Source organism: Puma concolor, chromosome E4, assembly GCF_028749965.1.
Source record: "Puma concolor isolate L17-30 chromosome E4, mPumCon1.1.hap2, whole genome shotgun sequence".
Classification (NCBI taxonomy): Eukaryota; Metazoa; Chordata; class Mammalia; order Carnivora; family Felidae; genus Puma; species Puma concolor.
Genome location: NC_141683.1, coordinates 1,980,167 through 1,999,920, shown reverse-complemented (window position 1 = coordinate 1,999,920; position 19,754 = coordinate 1,980,167). Strand labels below are relative to the sequence as shown.

The window sequence follows — 19,754 nt, the reverse complement described above, 5'->3', positions numbered from 1 at the left end:
TTGGGAAGCACTTTCTGGGACCAAAGAGCTCACACCGCCCCTCCACTCCCGTCCCCGCCCGCACTTTCCCTTCCCTCCCCTCCCTCCCCTCCCACGCCACGGAAGCCACGGACGTCCACGGGTGGACAGAGACTCACAGCCCCCACCAATTCCTCTTCTGGAGTTTATTTTGGAGCAGCGGGGATGCCGGGGGCCCCACACGTGCCGGGCAGGGAGGTCAGGGTGCCGGGAGGGGAGGGGTCCTGGGTGGGGAGCGGCAGACGGCGGGGGGGGGGGGGGGGGGGGGGGGGGGGGAGCGCCTGCTCTAGACCATGCCGTAGAAGCGCCTGTAAGCGTCCTGGAAGCCAATGTGGTCAGCCAGCTCGTCACAGTCGGGGTTGAGCTCACATATTTCCCTCTTGGGCTCCAGGGGGTCCGGGTAGGGGGCTGGGGCGCTGACGGCCCAAGAGAGTGGCATCAGCCTCCAAGAAACATGCCCACCCCCTCCGTCCACGGCCCTGGCAGACCCGGGTCCTGGCCTTCGCCCCCCCACCCCAGCCCGGATCCACGGCCACGGCCACGGCCCAGCACTCACCCCAGCCCAGGGGCCAGGTAGCGCCGGAGCCTCCTCACCACCTCACTGCCCTCCTGCTTGGACACGAAGGCTGTGGAACAGAAAGGCAGAGGTCAGATGGCTCTGGGTCTGGGGGCACGGCGGGCAGCCCCGCAGGCACGGCCCCCCACCAGGCCCTGCCACATACCTGCGCCTCGGCCTGACTCTGCACGGCTGGGCTTTGCATCTGCAAAGGAGAGGGCCCAGTTCACCCCTGCTCACCTCCCCCCCCCCCCTGCCCCGGGCCTCCCCTCCTCTCCCTGCACTGGGACTGAGCCTGCAGGAGGTGGATAGACCGGGAGGGTGGCGGGAGGGGAGGCGGGGGCAGAGGTGGGGGCACTCACCTGCCGGGCCAGCTGGGCAGAGGCAGAGCACGGCCAGGGCCAATAGGGCGAGGATCGTCAGGGGCCTCATGGCGTGGCTGTCAGTGGCCGCCCGGGCTGCTGCTGGACTTCGGCTGTTCTGCCTCTCCCGCCAGCACCATTTTATACCCTGGGCTGCGCCCCGGAGGCGAGGGTGGGTCAGGGGGAATCTGCCAGGGCTATTTGGGGGTCATCCGCCCCGGCTCTGTAGGCCAAACCCCAAAGGATGTTGTGGTTGGAGCTGAGCTGCCTGGCCAGGCCCCTGGAAGTGATGGAGGAGGGTGTGGGCCGCCAGCCTCTGGACAGGCCTGGCCCCTCCCCAAGGGGGTCACCTCAAGTCCCCCAGCCTCAGTTTGAGCACCAGCTGGGTGGAGTAGGAGGGGCAGGAGGGGAGAAAGGGGGGCTCGAGGTCTAAAATAGACTCAAGTAGAGCTGGACTGTCGCTCTAAGACTGTGATTTCCACTGACGGCCTGTGGGCAGGAGCCAAACCCCAGGGAGGGAGGGGCCCAAGGCGGCGATGCCCTCGTTCACCCGGAGGCACCCTGCCCCGGACAGACACCAGGGGGAGGCCTGGTACGGGAGCCGCTCGGCTCTGCTCAGGCCTCGTGTGTCGGGACTGGAACCCAAAGCCGAGAGGTGGGCCGGGAGTGAGAGCAGGAACAGCTCTTCTGTCTGGGGCGGTGGGGACCCTCTCCCCTGCGCCTCTGGCACGTGGGGAGGCAGAGCCAGTGAGGAGCAGGGAGAGGGCCCCTCTGCCTGGCCGTACGGCCTCCCCAGTGTTAGCAACTGTGGGGACCTGTCTCCCAAGAGGCACACATCCAGCCTGAAAAGGCCCATCCCAGCACACCTGGGAGCCAAGTCCCGCTCGGCCCAGCCCGGAGAGGAGGGAGGGTGTTCTCACGCCCAGCCCACCGCAGGTGGGGACCTGACCAGGCGCTCCCCGCCCGCCCCACCGCCCCGTGTTTGGATGCCGCGGCTCCACTGAGCTTAATTCGGGGCAGCAGGTGGCCAGCAAGGGCCGCCCTGATGTCCGAGTGTTCCCAGTGCTCCCAGACGGACCGCACCTGGCCTCTCCGGGGCCCTGCCTGTACCCATCCCCTCACCGCTGGCCAGAGGAAGCACCCATCCTGCCCGGGGCCGAGCCCCCCCTGATGCCTGGCTGAGCCCTGGCCGGGGAAGGGGGCAGAGCACCAGCTACTTGGAGGACCCACCCGCTGGCGTGCATGCTCACCGTGTGCACACCCTGGGGGAGGTGGGGGAGGCACAGAGCCTTTCTCACAATGAACCCAGACGGCAAAGAGGGGTGGAACCCAGGGGTCCAGCCTTCTGTGACAAGGCCTTCGCTGCCCTCCTGCACCTGATGGTCGGGTACGGCCTCCCCCCCACCCCCACCCCAGCCAGGGCTCTGAGAGCCAAGAGGGGTCTTGGCCTGGGAGAGGCCCCGCGGAGGAAGCATCCTCACAGATTACAGTGTAGGAAGTGCAGGAAGTTTATTTACGGATGTGGGGAGAACATGGCACGGGTCCTCAGGCTGGCCAGCAAGGGGGCAATCAGTGGAGAACGAACACAGACTCCCCGAGTGGGGGGGTGGGAGGGGAGGGGCTCAGGAGCGGGCGGGGACCCGACTCCTGGGATTGGAGCTGCCCAACAGTCCTAGTTACAAGAAAACAGGGAAGAATCTGAAGTGTGTGTGTGTGTTGGGGGGGACCCCAGGGGAGCCCCCAAAGCAGGATAGACAGGCCTCATCCTCCAGCTAATTCCATCCCCACTCAGGGACTGGGCACCATGCCAGTGCTTCTCGGAGGCCAGGCCCTCGACCTCGACGGCCCTCTGCTCCTGGTCCGGCCGTCGCCTCCTCACTCCGGCTCCCCCAGCACAGCCACCAGCTCCTTCTGTTCTCTGTGCAGGGCCTGGCAGCAGTAGGAGGGAACAGACGGATGAGAAAATCCAAACCCTCTGCCTCCGCTGTGCTGGACTCCGGGCCTATGTCCCCCAGGACAACACAGAGGGGGTCTTGGCTCATGTCACAGACCCAGCAGGGGCCCCCCTATTCAGCAGGTGTTCACGGCAGGCTGGGCGCCATGGCCACCGATGCTGGGCCTCCCCAGAGCAGCGCCCATCTTGAATGAGGGTCCCCAAAGTGTCCCTGTGATCCTTTGACCCCCATCAGCGATTTCTAGTGGAGGAACTTTCTTGACCTGACTGTGCTAGTGGCTGGGCCCAGGCTGAGCTCAGGCAGGGACCAGCTTCACACACGCCTCGGGCCCGCAGCGGCACCGGGTGAGGTGGGTCATGAGCAGGGCCCAGAGAGAAGAGTGACTGGCGGCCTCGTGGTGACAGAGGGGGATGGTGGGGCAGCACCTTGCCTGAGGACTCAGCAGGGTGGCCCCAAAGTGGCCCTACACGGCGCCAGGCTGTGGGCCCTGGTCACGAGCACGCTGGGGCCTGCTTCCCCGGGGGCCCCGGAGCCAGGGAGGGGGTGATGACAAGAGGGAAAAGGCCAGCTTCTGGCCCTCGTCCTGCTGCGGGCCCTCCAGGGCTCAGGGTCCCAGCAGCCAGGGATCTGGGGACCCGATGCCCTCCGCCGCAGGAAGGCCCGCCCCAGGAGGGGAGCCATCGGGTGGGAGAGAGGACACAAGCTGGACACCCGGACAGCGGAAGGAGCCCAACGGTGTGGCCACCGCTCAAGCCCTGCTGGCAACCCTTGACCGGAGCCACCTCTCGAGCCGGTAAGAAAACCCACGTTGTCTCTATGGCCGTGCCCGCTCCCTGGGTCCTCAGCCCGGTCACCCACTCACCCGCTTAGCCCCAGGGGACGTGGCCCACTCCCAAAGATTCCCTTCGCCCTCAGAGAACACAGTTGTTGCACAGAGCCCATGTACTACGTGTGCCGAAGGCTCTAGACCTCATCCTGATGTACACGTTTTAAAGCTACTGGGGAGCAGTTGTGTGGGGAACCCCATGTCACCCTGACTAACACGAGGTCGTGGCCCCCTGGGCCGGGAGCCTGTGCCTGAGGGTAGGGCCGGGCACTCACCTGCCAGGCCTGCTGCCGGGCCTGGCCCCGCCGCTGGAGCTCCTGCACCTGCTGGCGCCCGGCCACCACGGCCTCCGCCAGCCGCCTGTTCTCTGCCTCCTGTTTGCACACGTGCCGCTGCAAGGCGTCCCGCTGCTGCCGGAAGTAGGGCACCAGGGCGCTGCGCAGGTCCGCCTCCGGGTTCCCGCTCGGGCGCCTGCGAGGCCACAGGGGGCACGGGGATGGGGTGAGTGGTGACCCTTTCCCCGGCACGCCACGCCCCCCCCCCCCCCCCCCCGACACCCGGCCCCACAGCCGCCTCCGTCCCCAGAACCACGTGCGCCCACCCCTCAGACACGGGGCTGGAGGGTGGCGTGGGCTGGGGCAGGATGACAGAAAAGGCCCCAGCAAGGGTTGCGTAACAGAGGAAGTTGAGGAAGACAGGCCTGGAGGCAAGAGTGGGGGGCGGGGCCTCTGAAGACCCCAAGTGAGGCGGGGGGCGGGTCTGGTGAGCAGCCGGGTGAAAGACACTGCAAGTTCCTCAAAAATGTCTTTTTCAGTTCTATAACGTCATTCTCTTAAGTATTCCGGTCACAAAGCATAAAAAAATTGGAAAGCGCAAGAAAGGTGTTTCGTCGCTCTGGCCTAACGTGCTGTTCAGGTGGGGAGGGTTGGGGGGAGGCAGGAGCTAAGGGCGCCTCCACCTTGCGCGGGACACCCCGGGAGTGCGGCCCCAGGGGGCAGGTCTCTTGGGTCCAGTTCGCTGCTGATCTCGGGGCGTGTGGTGGGTGCTCCCTAAACATTTAAGTGGACGAGCGAATAAAACCCGGATGCCCGGGGCCAGCCGGCCCGAAGATCGCCAATCTGCCCTTCCGCCTCCCGCCGGCTATGTGCCCCGCGGGCCAGAGGGGTCCTGAAACGAGTCCCCCCAGGAAGGCTTTCGTCAGCCCACCCGCGCCTACACTGGGGCTCCCCTTCCCGGAGGGCACCACACGGGTGGCTGCGCCCCGAGTCTCAGGTGTGTGAGCTCTTGGCGGAAGCCCCGTCGGGATGCTGGGGGGCGGCCTCTTCCCGCGTGAGCCTCGCGGACCACCTTCTCACCAGGCCGGCTCCTCCTGGTCCTTGCGGTCTTCCACGATCTTGTCCAAGGCATTCAAGACGGCTTCCAGGTTCCCCTCTGCTTTGATTTCGGAGATTTCCTCCTGAAGAGAGAGCAGCAAAGGGCTGTAAGGACACCACACAAGCCCACAGTGAAAGTACAGGACTCAGTAACATTCCGGCGAATTCCTGTTCTGTGCCTTTGTACCCACACGCCCTCTTCTCTCCAGGGGACTTTAGTAACGAGGAACAGAAAGTGTAAGATGGAAAACATCTGAAAAGAGCCTGCCCATCACCCTGGGTGCCGCAGCCCCAGGCCCAGCGCACCCCGTGCCGGTGGCACAGATGCGTCTGGGTGCTTCCGGGCCCCCCTGGCGCGTGCCGGCAGGGAGACAGAGCCCTCAAGAGGGATCACGGTCACTGAAAGACCTGAATGCAGCGGCCTCTCTTGGGCTCCCTGTCGTATGCAGTTCCGTTGAATTCAACGGTTTAAGTGCCCTGTCCGCGCCAGGCCCTGCACCAGGTGCTGGAGGTACGAAGACGAGACGACCCAGCAGACAGTCATGATGCAGGAGGACAAGAGCAGGGGTGTGGAGGTGCCCGTCCTTGGGAAGGAAGGGACGGCGGCCACCGTGGCCTGACCACTGGGGACCGGCAGGGGCTGAGTGTACAGCCCCTGCCTGCAGGACCCGAACCAGCACTGCCTGCCGGGCTCCCTGCCACTCACCCGGACAGACGTCTGCAACTGGGTGATAAACTTGTCGTAGATTCGTTGCGTCATCTCAGGCTGCAGCTGGTAGAGGCGCTTGTAACAGTCGGTGAATCTCTGGTAGCTGGTGGGAAGGAGAGCCAGCCCTCAGCAGCCGCCGGGGCGCCCCGCCCCGCCTCCCACGGCAGGGCTCCGGGCCGGGTCAGCCTCACGGCGCTGGTTAAAGGCGGTGGGTGCAAAGCGTCTCGCCTGCACCTCCAGTCACTGCAGACGGCTCAGCCCCACCTGACCACTCACTGCCTCTCCGCAGAGCCGCAGGGGCGCCCAGGGGTTACCCTCAAGGGTGGGTCACGATGGTCCAGCCACTGAAACCACCGGGGTGGAGGGCTTGCTAAGCCTCAGCGCCAGCCGCCTTTCCAACCAGCTCCCAGGTGACACTGCTGCCGGTGTGGGTAGGGGTCCCGGAGAAACTCTGGTCGCTCCAGGCCCCTTGCTGGGCTGGATTAGGACAGGACATGTGGCCTCTGGGAGAGTTTTCCTGCCTCCTCAAAGGAGCCACAGAGGAAGGAACTGATGCCCTTTCTGGAGGACGTGACCGTATCCAGGTGATGCGTCCGGCTCCCGGCCACCGCAGGGGTCTCTGGCCTGAGGGCAGAGTTTATACCCTAAGGAGGCAGAACGGAAGGAGGGCAAGAACTGGGGTCTCTGAGGACATCGTCAAGCTGCTGAAGATGCCAAGCTAGAGTCTGCGCCTCTCGGGGCTGCTCGCTAGTGAAGGGATGGATGCCTCTTGTCCTTCAAGCCATTTCTAATCAGGTCTCCGGCAGCGGCGGCCGGGAGCATCTCGCCGCTACAGCCCTTATAGCTGGAAAGATCGGGGTACCCGGGACACTTCTGATGGCTGGCTGTCTTGCACAAAGACATGCCAGTAAGCGAAAGAAGTCTCTTGCCTTTCTCTCCCCACTCCTTGCTTGCTTGTCTCTCTCTACCTTCCCCCTCAGGCCCTTCCCCTTCTGCCTATGTCCGTGCTGGCCACCCGGGGGCCACTGGGCACTGGGCGGGAGGGAGGCCACGCGGCCCTCCTGGAGCTTCTGGTAGGGAGATGGCAGCAATTGCAGACACTCGCGAGAACGTGGTGATGACCACTGTGGAGGGCACTTAGAAGGAAAAGGGCCACGGGCTTCAGAGTGTCACGGGGATCGCCATTAAGCTGGGGGCGGGTGGGGGTGGGGGTTCAGTGACAGCCCGTCTGACGAAGCAATGCTCAAATGACCTGCTGGAAGTGTCCACGCCAGTGAGCGCTCAACCACACAAAAGCCCACGTCTGTGCTTGGCTGTGGGTCTGGATGTTCCTCAGCTGTGTGGCCAAGCTGGGATCGGGCCCCTGGAAGCCCGTGCGCAGCCCGCCCCCGCCACCCACCCTGCCACCGGGACTCACTGCTGGCCCTTGGCCGCCCCACCCCCCCACCCCTGTTCCTGCCCCTGAACAGGGGCTGTGAAACAGGTGACAAGGGAGAGCACACAGAGTCTTGCGAGGGACAGCTGTTACATCTTCAGGAGACACAGCCAGCATGGAACACTAAATTATATAATCTGGCAGTAAGTTACGTTAAAAACAAGGTACTAACTATTCAAAACACACGGCTTCCTAATCCTTCCAGCACATTTTCCTTGCGCGAGGCTGTTGGCGGCGTCCCCGTGGAAGCACTCTGTGACGGTGCCCAACCACCCGTCTTTCCGCAGCTCTAGTGAGTATTTACGCCTCGGAAGCTGGCAAACACAGTCAGCCGGGGCTTTGTTTTTGGAGGGCCGGCTGCAAGCCTCTGCCGCCCGGCCCCTCTGCAGGAGGGACAGTCTTTCCCTGCTGGAGGGTACACATCGGACACTGGTGCACCTGGGGGCAAGGAACGGACGACCGGCACCCTTCGCCCTTGGCGGAGCCCTGGGCATCCTGTGGTGCTGCTGGCCCCCCTCGCCACGCAGTCTGTGGCTCACGAGGGATGTGGAGGGACGCAGGACGCCTGGCCAAGCCGGGCTGGAACTGAACCGGGTAATTGTGGCTTGAAACGGGCGCGGCCTGGACACTGGAGATCCTGCTCCTCCTGCCAGCAGCCCGCTGGACGGCAGAGGGTCTGAGCTGAGCCAGACCCCCTCTCCTGGGGGAGCCTCCAGTGCCGCCGGGGAGGCTTTCCCGAGGCCCCGCTGGGCTCAGAGCTCAGTGAGAGCAAAGCACATTCGCACACATCCCTGGACACGGAGCGCAGGCGGCCACGCTGGAGGCCAGTGTCAGGGCACAGGAGGACAGGGATCCTTGCTTTGTATTTTTCCAGCTTGACTGTAGAAGTTGAAGGCTGCGGCACGACAGGGCCTGGCTCACGTGTGCAGTGAAACGATGGCCACCAGAAGTGCAGTTAACATCCATCATCGTCTGGTAGAGACACAAAGTTTTCCCCTCGTGCTGAGGACGCTCCGACCCCCTCCCCACAGAGCAGCGTGAACCGTGGGCACCACGTGGTACACCTCGGGGTACTCCCTCGTCCTCCAGCCGGACCCTCGGGCCTGTGTCCCCCTTCATCCAACCCCTCCCCACCGCCAGGAGTTCTTTTCTTTTTTTTTTTTTTAAATTTTTTTTTTTTTTCAACATTTATTTATTTTTTGGGACAGAGAGAGACAGAGCATGAACGGAGGAGGGGCAGAGAGAGAGGGAGACACAGAATCGGAAACAGGCTCCAGGCTCTGAGCCATCAGCCCAGAGCCTGACGCGGGGCTCGAACTCACGGACCGCGAGATCGTGACCTGGCTGAAGTCGGACGCTTAACCGACTGCGCCACCCAGGCGCCCCAGGAGTTCTTTTCTTGAGAGCAGGTGCGGGCCTGGGAATGGTGTGAATGCCCTTGTGAATTTCTGGGAAAAATACTCTCAGGGAGAAGCAGGAAAAGTGATGCATTTCCAAGCGGCCCCCTACCGCAAAGTCAAATTTTGTCTTGTCAGGTAAACTAATATCCCTGTGGGCGGGGACGCCATCTGCAACATCACCGGGATCTCCAGGCTGTCCAGAGCTGTGACCACCCTGCAGACCAGGGGCTGGGGCTGAAGGGAGGCCTGCCCCACCACTCCCAGCCATCTCTCCACCCTGGACCCCAGGCTACTGGGCCCGGGCTACTTGGGCGGAGGAGCACTCCCTCGTGAGCTTCCCCAGTGGCCTCTCTGCCAAGCCCCCCTTTGCCCTCTGCTGGAGTGGTCTCCTGGCCTTGGCCTTCCAAGGGGACACAAGGGGCCACCCAGCTATGGGCTGGGCACTGCACACTGGTTCTGAGGACTCCCGGCCTGTCCTTTTGTCTGGGTCCAAATCCTACCTCTACTACTCATCTGATGAGTGATCTCTGACAAGTTCTTCACCTTTATAAGCCTCAGTTTCTGCCTCTCTCAAATGGGAATAATAACTATATGTACCGCGCCTAGCACATTGAAAAGCTCCATGTTAGCCATGGTTATTATTTTTTTAATTTTTAGAAAAGTTTATTTTTGAGAGAAAGAGAGAGTGTGCGCACGAGCAGGGGAGGGGCAGAGAGAGAGGGAGACCCAGAATCCGAAGCAGGCTCCAGGCTCTGAGCTGTTAGCACAGAGCCCGACACGGGGCTCGAACTCACAGACTGTGAGATCATGACCTGAGCCAAAGTCGGATGCTCAATCGACTGAGACACCCAGGCACCCCTAGCCACAGTTGTTACTATTAATTTCAAAAGAACGGCCCCCACTTCCCCGTCAGAAGTGTCCAACAGTAAGTTGGCTTCCCGAGTCAAGACGTCTCCTCCCCTACAGAAGGCAGGCGCTTGGCAAATGCATCCTGGTGGCAACCCTGTGGCAGAACAACACACTGGCCCCACTACAGAGAAAAGGCTAAACTGTGCCCTCCCAAAGGGTTACTTTTGTTATCAATGGAAGTTTCTTCTTCAAAACAAAGATGACTATATTAACTGGTTTTAATCTATTTTTTCTCTTATACTTAAAAAAATTTTTTTAAGCTTTTTTTTCCCATTTATTTTTGATAGAGAGAGGCAGAGCACAAGTGGGGGAGGGGCAGAGAAGAAGGAGACGCAGAATCCAAAGCAGGATCCAGGCTCTGAGCTGTCGGCACAGAGCCCAATACGGGGCTCAAACCCACAAACCGTGAGATCATGACCTGAGCTGAAGTCGGACACTTAGCCGACTGAGCCACCCAGGTGCCCCTAAGTTAATTTTTAAGTAATCTCTATGCCCAACGTGGGTCTTGACCTTACAACCCGAGACCAACAGTTGCTCATTCCACGGACTGAGCCGGCTGGGCACCCCTCTCTCTTAAATTCTTACTCTGCAACATCTGAGTCACCTTCACTCGTTTTGAAATGCTTCACGGAAAAAGCATTGCACTTACTGCACTAAAAACTCACTGCAAATTGAGTTATCACATAAGTTTAACTTTTAAAAACAACTGACTGCAAAATATTTAAGCCCAGCGTCCAGCCCTCCGTGGTGTGTTAACCTGCCCACCAGCGCCTGTTCGCGGAGTGGCCAGCAGAGGGCGCCCGGTCCCAGCCCCGCCCCGCCCCGCCCCGCCTCCGGAGCCGCAGCCGGGCCGGCGGAGCGCCCGCCCCCTCGCCCAGGTGCTTCTCTGCGTGCTTCTGCACCGCCCTGTCCTTGGTCCCCGGGCTGCCACCCGAGAAAAGCTTCCTGGTGACAGCACCGGTCCATGATTGGTGATAACTGCGGCAGAAAGTTATCCTGTAAAAATTAATCTTAAGGCTGCCGCTGGCTCATCGGGGGGGGGGGGGGGGGGGGGCCATGCTTCATCTCAACCCTTCATCTCCGGGTGAGTTCGAGGTCTACCTTGGGTGTAAAGATGACTGTAAAAAAATCTTAAAAAAAAAAAAATCTTAATTTTAATTAGGTCTTTAGGTTTTTAGGCCCCTTGGGCTAACCTAACTTTTTATTACTCGGATTCTTTGGCAACTGCTAGAAGCTTAATAGTGAGAATCTGAAATTGGGATACTTTTTCTGAAAAAGGCTTTTTTTTCCAATATGATTTTTACTTGTTTATTTTAGACAGAGCATGCACAGGGGGAGAGGGGTGGGAAGGGGGGGCGAGACAGAGAGAGAGAGAGAGAGAGAGAGAGCGAGCATGAATCTTAAGCAGAATCCACACTCAGTGGGGAGCCCAACCTGGTTCCATCCCATGACCCTGAGATCATGACCTGAGCTGAAATCAAGAGCCAGATGCTCAACCCACTAAGTCACCCAGATGTCCCTGAAAAAGACTTCTGATTTGATAAATATTTGCATGCAGATAAAAATGTCCATCAAGGTAACTCTACAGTAGTCCCCCTTATCCACAGGGGTACATGTTCCAAGGCCCCCCAGTGGATTCCTGAGGCTGCAGAGGGTACTGAACCCTACATACACTATGTTCTCCTCCTATGCATACATACATACCTGTGATAAAGTTTAACTTATAAATTAGGCACCATAAGAGATGAACACCAGCACAAAAATAATTGTTCTATATAACATCCCTATAACAGCGTACTGTAATAAAAGTTACATTAATGTAGTCTTTCTCTCTCTCTGAATACCTTATTATTATTATTATTATTATTATTATTATTATTATTATTATTTTGGTGGGGCAGAGAGGGATTTATTGGGGTCTCCTGGAAGGAGCTGGGATGGCTGGGGTCTGGAACTACTCATCGGACGCCAGCCAAGGACTGCATGGACCGTGATAAAGCCAGGAGCAGCATCTGGGGCATGGGGGAGGGTGTTCCCATTGGTGAGGGCGACCTGAGCGGTAAGGCGTGGGTGGAGAGATTATGACCTACTACTGTGGCCAGGACTTTGGTCACCAGATGGAGGTGGGGGGAGTCCTATGACACACCAGGCTCACACATCACTTGTCAAGGACCTCAGCCACCCAGAGCCTCAGGGAGCAGGTGCACGCCTCCCTGAGGAGAGAGGACGCTGTCAATAGTGGTGTCGGGGTCACTAGGAGGTCTCTCTCTCGATATGTGACTGTACTATATTCACTTTCCTCCTGTTGATGAGGTCCAGTGATGAAATGCCCACGTGACAGGTGAAGGAGGTGAAGGATGGAGGCATGTGACAAGCTGCTCTCTACTCCTGACAGTGAGCAGATGTCAGAGGGAGGAGCCTCTGTTTCGGGACCGTGGCTGACAGTGAGTAACTGACACTGCGGAACGCAACTCTGGATAAGGGGACTACTGTATTCGTTCATTCATTCGACAAACACCAAGCACTGAGCACATGCCAGGCCCAGCCATGGTACAGACCCAAACGTGCCCCAGCGTGGTCCCCGCCCTCAGAGGGGACACTGTTTAAAAGACAGATCAATCCCAAGAAAATGAGGCTGGGGTAGCCGGCGGGTGGGGGGAAGGGGTGGCTTGCAGGGAGCTCAGGGAAGATTCCCTGGAGGAAGCAGCATTTGAAGCCTAAGAGGGAGGCAGAAGTCGAAGACCCAGGCAGCACAGCTGAAGAGGATGTGCGACAAAGTAGCACCGGGCGACATTTGCTGGGCGTGGGCCGAGCACTCACATGCAGCCTCTCTAACCGCCTTGATAACGCTCTGGGGCAGGTTCTGCTCTCACCATCCCCAGTTTTCAGATGAGGGAGCTGGCCCAAGCTTGCACGGCTGGGACCGGCTGGGGCCACCCGGCTCGGGATCAGGTGCCTCGGGCCCACGGCCGGTGGGGAAGGCAGGGAAGGGCAGACACAGGAGCTAGAAAAGGGTTTAAGCGGGATGCAGTCTGCGCTGTAGGCAGCTCCCGCAGGCTGCTGCGGGGCACGGCGGGGTGATGACAAGACACGGGGGACAGAGGGCTGTGGGAAGAGCATGGGCTGAAGCCGCAGTCGGGAGTCACACGTGCTTCAGGGACAAGTCACTGCCAGCAGCACGGCACGTGCACAAAGAGGGGGAGATAGTCGGGAGGCGTTTATTTTGTGGGAACGCTTGATCTGTTAAATCACACTCTTTCCCCCCAGGAGCCGGTTCCCAAGAACAACACTGGGGCCGGCTCCCGCCCAGGGGCAGGCGGTCAGTTCTGCAGAAGTCAGGTTCCACAGACCCAACAGGCATAGCACACCACTGGGCCAGCCCGGGGACAGCCAGCACTCAACCACTTTGGGCCCCCGCCCGTGGCATGGCACCTGCAGCAGACCCCGCTTTCTGCCAAACGGGGCCAACCGGTCTTTGCCCGGGCCCCCCACTGCCTCTAGCCAGTGGCCCCTCTCAGTGCACGGAGGGGGAATGGCCTCATCTGCCTGCTTTAGCTAAACAGGAGAAGGGTGGTTTCTCAGCAGGTCCAGGAACCTGTGAGGACAGAAGAGAACCCTTCCTTTTTGACAACAAGGCACAGGTCACAAATGGTAAGCTCCAACAGAGCCGTGTTTCTGTGTTCTGATAACCAAGACAGGACAGGTGGGGTCTTTGCCATGGCCGACCCAAAGAAAGGAAGGCAGTGGCAGGGGGTCCGTCTGATCCGATGGCCCAGCGAGGCCCATAACCTTCCAGGCATTCTGGGGTGCATCATGTAACTTGCCTCTTTGTCAAGCTAATACGTACATGAAAAATACGCTGAGTTGTAGGGAAAATCAATCTAGGGTTTAAAATATCCTTTTGGATACCTGACATGTGAATAAACTAGCTTGCACTATGTAGAGACTCCTGTCCCGGGAGAAGTACTTGGTCTTTGAGAACGAGGACTTTTAACTTAACGGCTTGGGAGAGAGTCAAGTATTTGCATACGTGACCTTTGTCTAGCCCTTTCTGTGTGCAAAGCAGCTGCAAGTTTCTATTTAAGCACACAGAGGGATGGGGGTCCTGGCTAGGAGAAGCGGCGGGGGAGAGCAGGTCGAGGCAGAGGAGCTCCTGTGCACGTGTGCCCGCAAGAGTGCACCTGCTGCCCTGACTGAGCTGGAGACACAGGGAGGGGCCGAGGGGTGCACGGCCTTGTGTGCTGAGCTAAGGAGCTTATGTTTGATTCTGGAAGCAGCCCTGAGCCAAATATCCTTTTTTCTGGTTTGTTTAATGTTTGTTTATTTTTTTTGAGAGAGAGCGTGAGGTAGGGAGGGGAGGAAAAAGAGGGAGACACAGAATCCGAAGCAGGCTCCAGGCTCTGAGCTGTCAGCACAGAGCCCGATGCAGGACTTGAACTCACTGACTGCGAGATCATGACCTGAGCTGAAGTCCTACACTTAACTGACTGAGCCACTCAGGCGCCCCACCAATTAACCCTTTGAAGCAGAAGGACCTCCAGTCTGAGCGGTAAGGGAGGGACAGGACTGAGGCTGGAGGGCCAGGGTGGAGGCTGCCACAGCAGTCTAGGCAGGTGGCCCTGAACCTAAGCACTGGTACACAGGTGGAAAGGAGGAGACTGGGGAGGGCGGTGCGAGCCCATGGGGCTGTGGCTGACGGGGACAAGGGACGGGTGAGGACCCTCAAACCTCTGGCCCAGACAATGGGCACACGGTAGTATCTTCAACCCAGTTAGGGAGCAGCCATCCTGTCTCCACCATGCTGAGCTTGATGGCTGTGTGGACACCCAGGGGTCACCTCCAGTGTAGACTGTGGAGACAGAGGTCTGGAGCTTGGCAGAGAGATGCAGCTTGGGAATCCTCATGCATTCCAAAAGCACCTACTGAGCGTCTCCTATGGGCCAGGCACCGTGATAAGAAATGAGTGGAGAGTGGCCAGTGGAATAGACCAGAACCTGTGCTCAGGACCTTACGTTTAATGTGGGGAAGACAGACCCTGGAGCTGTGTCCTGGGGTAAGTGCTGCGAAGGAATAACATCAGGTGTTGTGACCAAGCATAACCAGGGAGAAAGAAGGCTTTAGAGAAGGCCTGGGAAGAAATGGAGGAAACCATCCCCGGGGAGCCTACGTCAAATGCAAATGCCCTGACCTCACAGGAAAGGAGGAGGTCTGATTATGGGTGAGGGGGTGACAAGAGCCAGGCAAGGACCAGGGCGTGCGGGGTCTTGGGAGCGAACGTAAGGGGCAGTGGACACTGAAGCATCTGGACATCAGACGGGACGCAGAGGTGACAGGGGGAAAGTCCAATGCTCACATCTAAGGTCAAGGAGAGGAAGAGGAGCCCAGGAAGGCAGAGGGGCAGAGCCTGGTGTGGAAACCAAGGGACAAATGTCAAGGACAGGGAAGTGGTTAACGGGGTCAACTACTACAAGGAGAGAAAGGAGGATCAGGATGAGAAAATATCCACAGGGCTTATCGACGAAGAATTACACATGACCTTGAAAGGAACAGTTTCCAGGGAGACAAACCTGGAGCTGGGACCAGAGCCTGGAAGGGGGATCTGCAGCTGCAGCCTTGGGTGTAAAGGGAGGGACGCTGCTGGTGGGGGGCGAGGGGACGCGCGACCAGGTCTCTCTCAGCCAGATCCACAGTCAGAGCGACTCCTTCTGCTGACCTCAACTGTCTCTACAAACCGGGTGCCAGGGGTCATTCTCACTGCGAGGGGCTGGGGCGGGGGGGCGCAGGGGAAGGGCCTGAGGGACGTCATGGAGATTTACAACAGCTGCCCTGAGAAGGCACCAGAACCGGCCGGGGCCCAGCCTGGGCTCCTTGGAGGCTGGCAGTGAGGAGCTTGTTTGGGATTCTCTCTCTCTCTGTCTGCCCCTCCCCAACCTCTCACACTCTCTCGATCAAAATAAAGAAAAACTTAAGAAAAATTTTTTTAATTAAAAAAAAAGGAGTGGCTTCAAAACAAATCGTTCAGATTAGCTAATATTGTAATTGTTATTTTTAAATGACTATAAAATGTAACATGTCAACTACTCAACTGCAATTTTTTTAATGCTTATTTAAAAAAAATTTTAATGTTTATTTTTATTTTTGAGAGAGAGAGAGACAGAAAGAGAGACAGAGCGTGAGTGGGGCAGGAGCAGAGAGAGAGGGAGACACAATCCCAAGCAGGCTCCAGGCTCCGAGCTGTCAGCCCAGAGGCCGCCTGGTTGCTTCACCTCCTGAACCGCCAGATCATGACCTGAGCCAAAGTTGGCCTCTTAACCAACTCAACCACCCAGGTGCCCCTAAATGTTTATTTATTTATTTTGAGAGAGAGTGGGGAAGGGGGAGAGAGAGAGGAGAGAGAATCCCAAGCAGGCTCCACACTGTCAGTGCAGAGCCTGATGCGGGGCTTGCTCCCAAAAACCAGGAGATCATGACCTGAGCTGAGATCAAGAGTTGAACACTCAACCGACTGAGCCACCCAGGTGCCCCTATTTATTTGTTTTAAGATCTTATTCTCTTAAGCAAGTTCTAAACCTAACATTGGGCTTGAACCTACAACCCTGAGATCAAGAGTCACACACTCTACTGACTGAGCCAGCCAGGCGCCCCTAGTCAACTGCAATTTTAATACAATTAGATAAAAAGTATATTCGATGTGGGATATGGATGCTTCCTCCCATAACCTGATATTATTTATTTATTTTAATTTTTTTTTTAATGTTTATTTTTATTTTTGGGACAGAGAGAGACAGAGCATGAACGGGGGAGGGTCAGAGAGAGGGAGACACAGAATCTGAAACAGGCTCCAGGCTCTGAGCTGTCAGCACAGAGCCTGACACGGGGCTTGAACTCACAGACCGCAAGATCATGACCTGAGCCGAAGTCGGACGCTCAACCCACTGAGCCACCCAGGCGCCCCCCATAACCTGATTTTAAAATTTACCATTATAATGTGATAATTTTCCCATGATTCAGTATTATTCAAAATGGAATTTTAAAGCAGCAGAGTACTTTATTAGTTATTACACTTGAGCGACCACCATTCTTCAAATGTTGGATGTTTTAGGTGGTTTTCAATTATTTTCCACTGAACCCTGTCCTATCCTTTGCAGATAAGCTTTTTTTGAACTCATTATTTTGAAATAGTTAGAGATTTGTAAGAAGTTGCAAAGAAATGGACCTTCCACGATGTGACATCTTGCACAACTATAGCACAATATCAAACCACAGCCCCACACTGGCTCATTCAGACCTCAACAGTTAGGGTACCTTTGTTTGTGTGGACATCTTTGTAACTTTATCACACGTGTAACCGTGTAGACCTACTTACTACCTCAGTCAAGATACCGGACGCTTCTTAAAGACTTGACATGAGTTGGAGTCAAAAAAATCACCCTTGAGGGGCGCCTGGGTGTCACTTAAGCGTCCGGCTCTTGATTCTGGCTCGGGTCGGGATCTCATGGTTTGTGAGTTCGAGCCCCGCGTCAGGCTCTGCCGGTGTGTGGAGCCTGCTTGAAATTCTCTGTCCCTCCCTCTCTCCGCCCTTCCCGTGACCGCTCTCTCAAAATAAATTAACTTAAAAAAAGTAAACAAATGCATAAATAAGGAAAACGAGTCTGAGAAAAAAAAAAAAAAGCTGGAGGAAGTGAGCAGGCTGTTCACAAGAGAAGCCAAAGGCCTCACGAGGGTACGAGGAGACGTCCGCAGCTGTGAGGGAGCAGGGGTGTGCAAACCACGACAGCGAGATGCCCCTTTGACACCTTCAGAATGGCGGACGCTCGGTGCCGGTGAGGACGCAGGCAACGCGAGAGCTTTTCTGGAAGGCAGCCTGACCGAACACGGGCAGGTGTGAACCTCGGAATCCAGGGACCCCTCTCCGTTACCTGCCCGCCAGAGCTGCTAGCTAGCGCCAGCACAAGGGCATTGGCCGTGGCATGACCCGTGGGGGAGGGACCTGGAGGCAAGCGGGTGTCTGCGACGGGCCTGGGTAAGTGCGTGATGCACATCGCGGAACGAAAGGCGGCAAGAGAAGCCCCGAACCATACGCCCTCCCAGAACAGGGCTAGGTGGGAAGGGAAAGGGAAAGGGAAAGGAAAAGGGAAAGGGAAAGGGAAAGGGAAAGGAAGAAAGGGGAGGAGAGGGGAGGGGAGGGAAGGGAAGGGAAGGGAGGAAGAAGGGAAGGGAAGGGAGGAAGAAGGGAAGGGAAGGGAGGAAGAAGGGAAGGGAAGGGAGGAAGAAAGAAAGAGGAAGAAGGAAGGAAAGGAAGAAAGAAAGAGGAAGGAAGGAAGGAAGGAAGGAAGGAAGGAAGGAAGGAAGGAAGGATGGGAGAGAAAGAAAGAAAGAAAGAAAGAAAGAAAGAAAAGAAAGATAGATAGATAGATAGATGTTGGGTGAAAAAAGACAGATGTAGCTCAACACCACGCACGGGAACTTCGAACGCGCACGGACAAAACAACGTACTTTACAAGGATACAAACAGACTCAAAAGTCGCTTCCGTGCACTCACGCGAACCCAGGCCCCCCACCCCCATCCCACTGCTCTCTTCCTTTAGCCTGATTTATTTTTCTTTCTGGCACCAGAATGCCTGCCTACTCCATGAGAGCAGGGACCTTTCTGTCTCGACCGCCTATCTCCAGCTCCTAGAACAGAGCCTGGGACACTGTCGATGGTCAGTATGCATTTGTACACGAATAAATGGAGGAAGCGGGGCCTATGGAGAGGGGAGGGGAAGACAAGAATGAGCTGGGGGGTTGGGGGTATCTAAGCAAACAAACAAGGGAGGAACCCTGCCTGGACATTTCGTGGTGGCGTGTCATGACGGGCCCATAAAAATAATTACAAATTAGGGGCGCCTGGGTGGCTCAGTCGGTTAAATATCTGACTTTGACTCGGGTCATGATCTTGCTGCTGGTGGCTTCAAGCCCCGTGACCGGCTCTGTGCTGACAGCGCAGAGCCTGGAGCCTCTGCCTCGGATTGTGTCTCCCTCTCTCTCTGCCCCTCCCCCACTCATGCTCTCTCTCAAAAATAAACATTAAATTTTTTTTAATGACAAATCACTTTACCAAATTCATTACTCCATAAACTACATCTGGCATGAACAGGCCCTCACTTGCCCTCCTAGAAGCCCTCTGCCAGCTCCTAGAAGGCCCTGGCCACCTCAGGGCCTTTGCACAAGCTGTCTCCTTTGCCAAGGAGCTTTCCCCCTAGCTCTTCAAGAGCTGGTTCCTTCTCATTCTTCCAGTTTCTGCTCAGCGTCACCTGGTCAGCGCGGGCTCCCTTTCCCCACGCCGCCCTCTGTCACATCACCTGTTCAGCACCTCCTCGAGCCCAGTGATTATTTTGTTTCCCGCAAGGGGTGCAGGCCCCGAGCCAGGCCCTCGTCTGCTCTGCCGCCTCCCCACCTCCTGCCACCGTGCCCGGCACACGGCGGGCACCCGAGCGTTCGCTGAGTGAACCGGTGAGCGGAGGGGCGATCTCAAGGGCAGGGCCAAGGCGCGGCGCCAGGGGACGAGGCGAGGACGGGGGTCTTGCAGGGATCCGCGCGCGGGCAACCCCCCGAACACCCGCCAGGAGGGCCGCCAGCCTCAGCCCTGTCCGCCCGGGACACCGAGCGAGGTGGGCGGGGGGGGGGGGGCACCACCCGGGGAGGAAGGCAGCGCCTCTCCCGCAGTGACAGCTCCGCACTCCCGCGCCCCCCTTATTTCCGCATCCGGCCGCCCCCGCCACCGGCACCTCCGGCCCGGACCACCGCGCGGTCCCGCCCCAAGGCGGCTGCGCGATCACGCGACTGCCAACGGGGGACGCCAGGCCACGTGAACAGGCCGCCGCCGCGCCCTCGGGGTCTCGCGGGGTCGAGACGCGGCCGGCCCGCACGAGCCCTCCCCGGTCGGCCTGTCGTCCGTCTGGCTCCCTCCGCCTTACCTCCCGGCGGCGACCAGCTTCTGGAGGAAGGTATCCACCAGAGTGTCGAGGAGCTTCACCCTGGGCACGGTGGTGCCGGGGGGCACGGATTCCCGGGACGGCCCCTCAGGCCCCTTTCCCTCACTGCCGCCGCCTCCGTAGCTGCTGCGCGCTTCGGCCATGTTGAAGTCGCCGCGCGAAACCAGACTGGCTCGGCCGGCCCGCCCCCCGGGGCCGGCTATTGGCCGGCCCCGGCCCCGGGCGCTCCCGATT

At 58.3% G+C, this 19,754-nt stretch overlaps 1 protein-coding gene and 1 long non-coding RNA gene across 3 annotated transcripts; one reads left to right on the top strand and one right to left on the bottom strand.

Moving 5' to 3' along the window:
• Positions 1–304: 304 nt before the first annotated feature.
• On the bottom strand, positions 305–19,709 carry LOC147572201 (polyamine-modulated factor 1-like). 2 transcript variants are annotated; one of them, XM_086694801.1, is made up of 9 exons: positions 19,503–19,709; positions 5,797–5,902; positions 5,073–5,173; positions 3,993–4,188; positions 3,699–3,705; positions 937–1,089; positions 741–779; positions 575–644; positions 305–434 (listed from the first exon to the last, which is right to left on the bottom strand). In XM_086694801.1, the coding sequence occupies exons 1-9, from the start codon at positions 19,661–19,663 to the stop codon at positions 305–307; spliced, it is 963 nt and encodes a 320-aa protein (XP_086550927.1). In that variant the 5' UTR covers positions 19,664–19,709. The 2 variants fall into 2 exon arrangements, with proteins under 2 accessions (XP_086550927.1, XP_086550926.1); XM_086694800.1 differs by lacking the exons at positions 305–434; positions 575–644; positions 741–779; positions 937–1,089; positions 3,699–3,705 and adding an exon at positions 2,429–2,865 and having other exon boundaries at positions 19,503–19,703.
• LOC147572202 (uncharacterized) lies at positions 2,862–9,255 on the top strand. The gene is made up of 3 exons (XR_015246447.1): positions 2,862–3,684; positions 4,532–8,376; positions 8,751–9,255. It is a non-coding gene; the product is annotated as an uncharacterized LOC147572202 (long non-coding RNA).
• Positions 19,710–19,754: the final 45 nt, after the last annotated feature.

Coding starts and splice junctions, on each gene's coding strand:
- LOC147572201 (XM_086694801.1), bottom strand. CDS start 19,663: ATGGCCGAAGCGCGCAGCAGCTACGGAGGCGGCGGCAGTGAGGGAAAG. Junction 5,174..5,796: donor AGTTGCAGACGTCTGTCCGG/GTGAGTGGCAGG, acceptor CTCTCTCTTCAG/GAGGAAATCTCCGAAATCAA. Junction 645..740: donor AGAGTCAGGCCGAGGCGCAG/GTATGTGGCAGG, acceptor TCTGTTCCACAG/CCTTCGTGTCCAAGCAGGAG.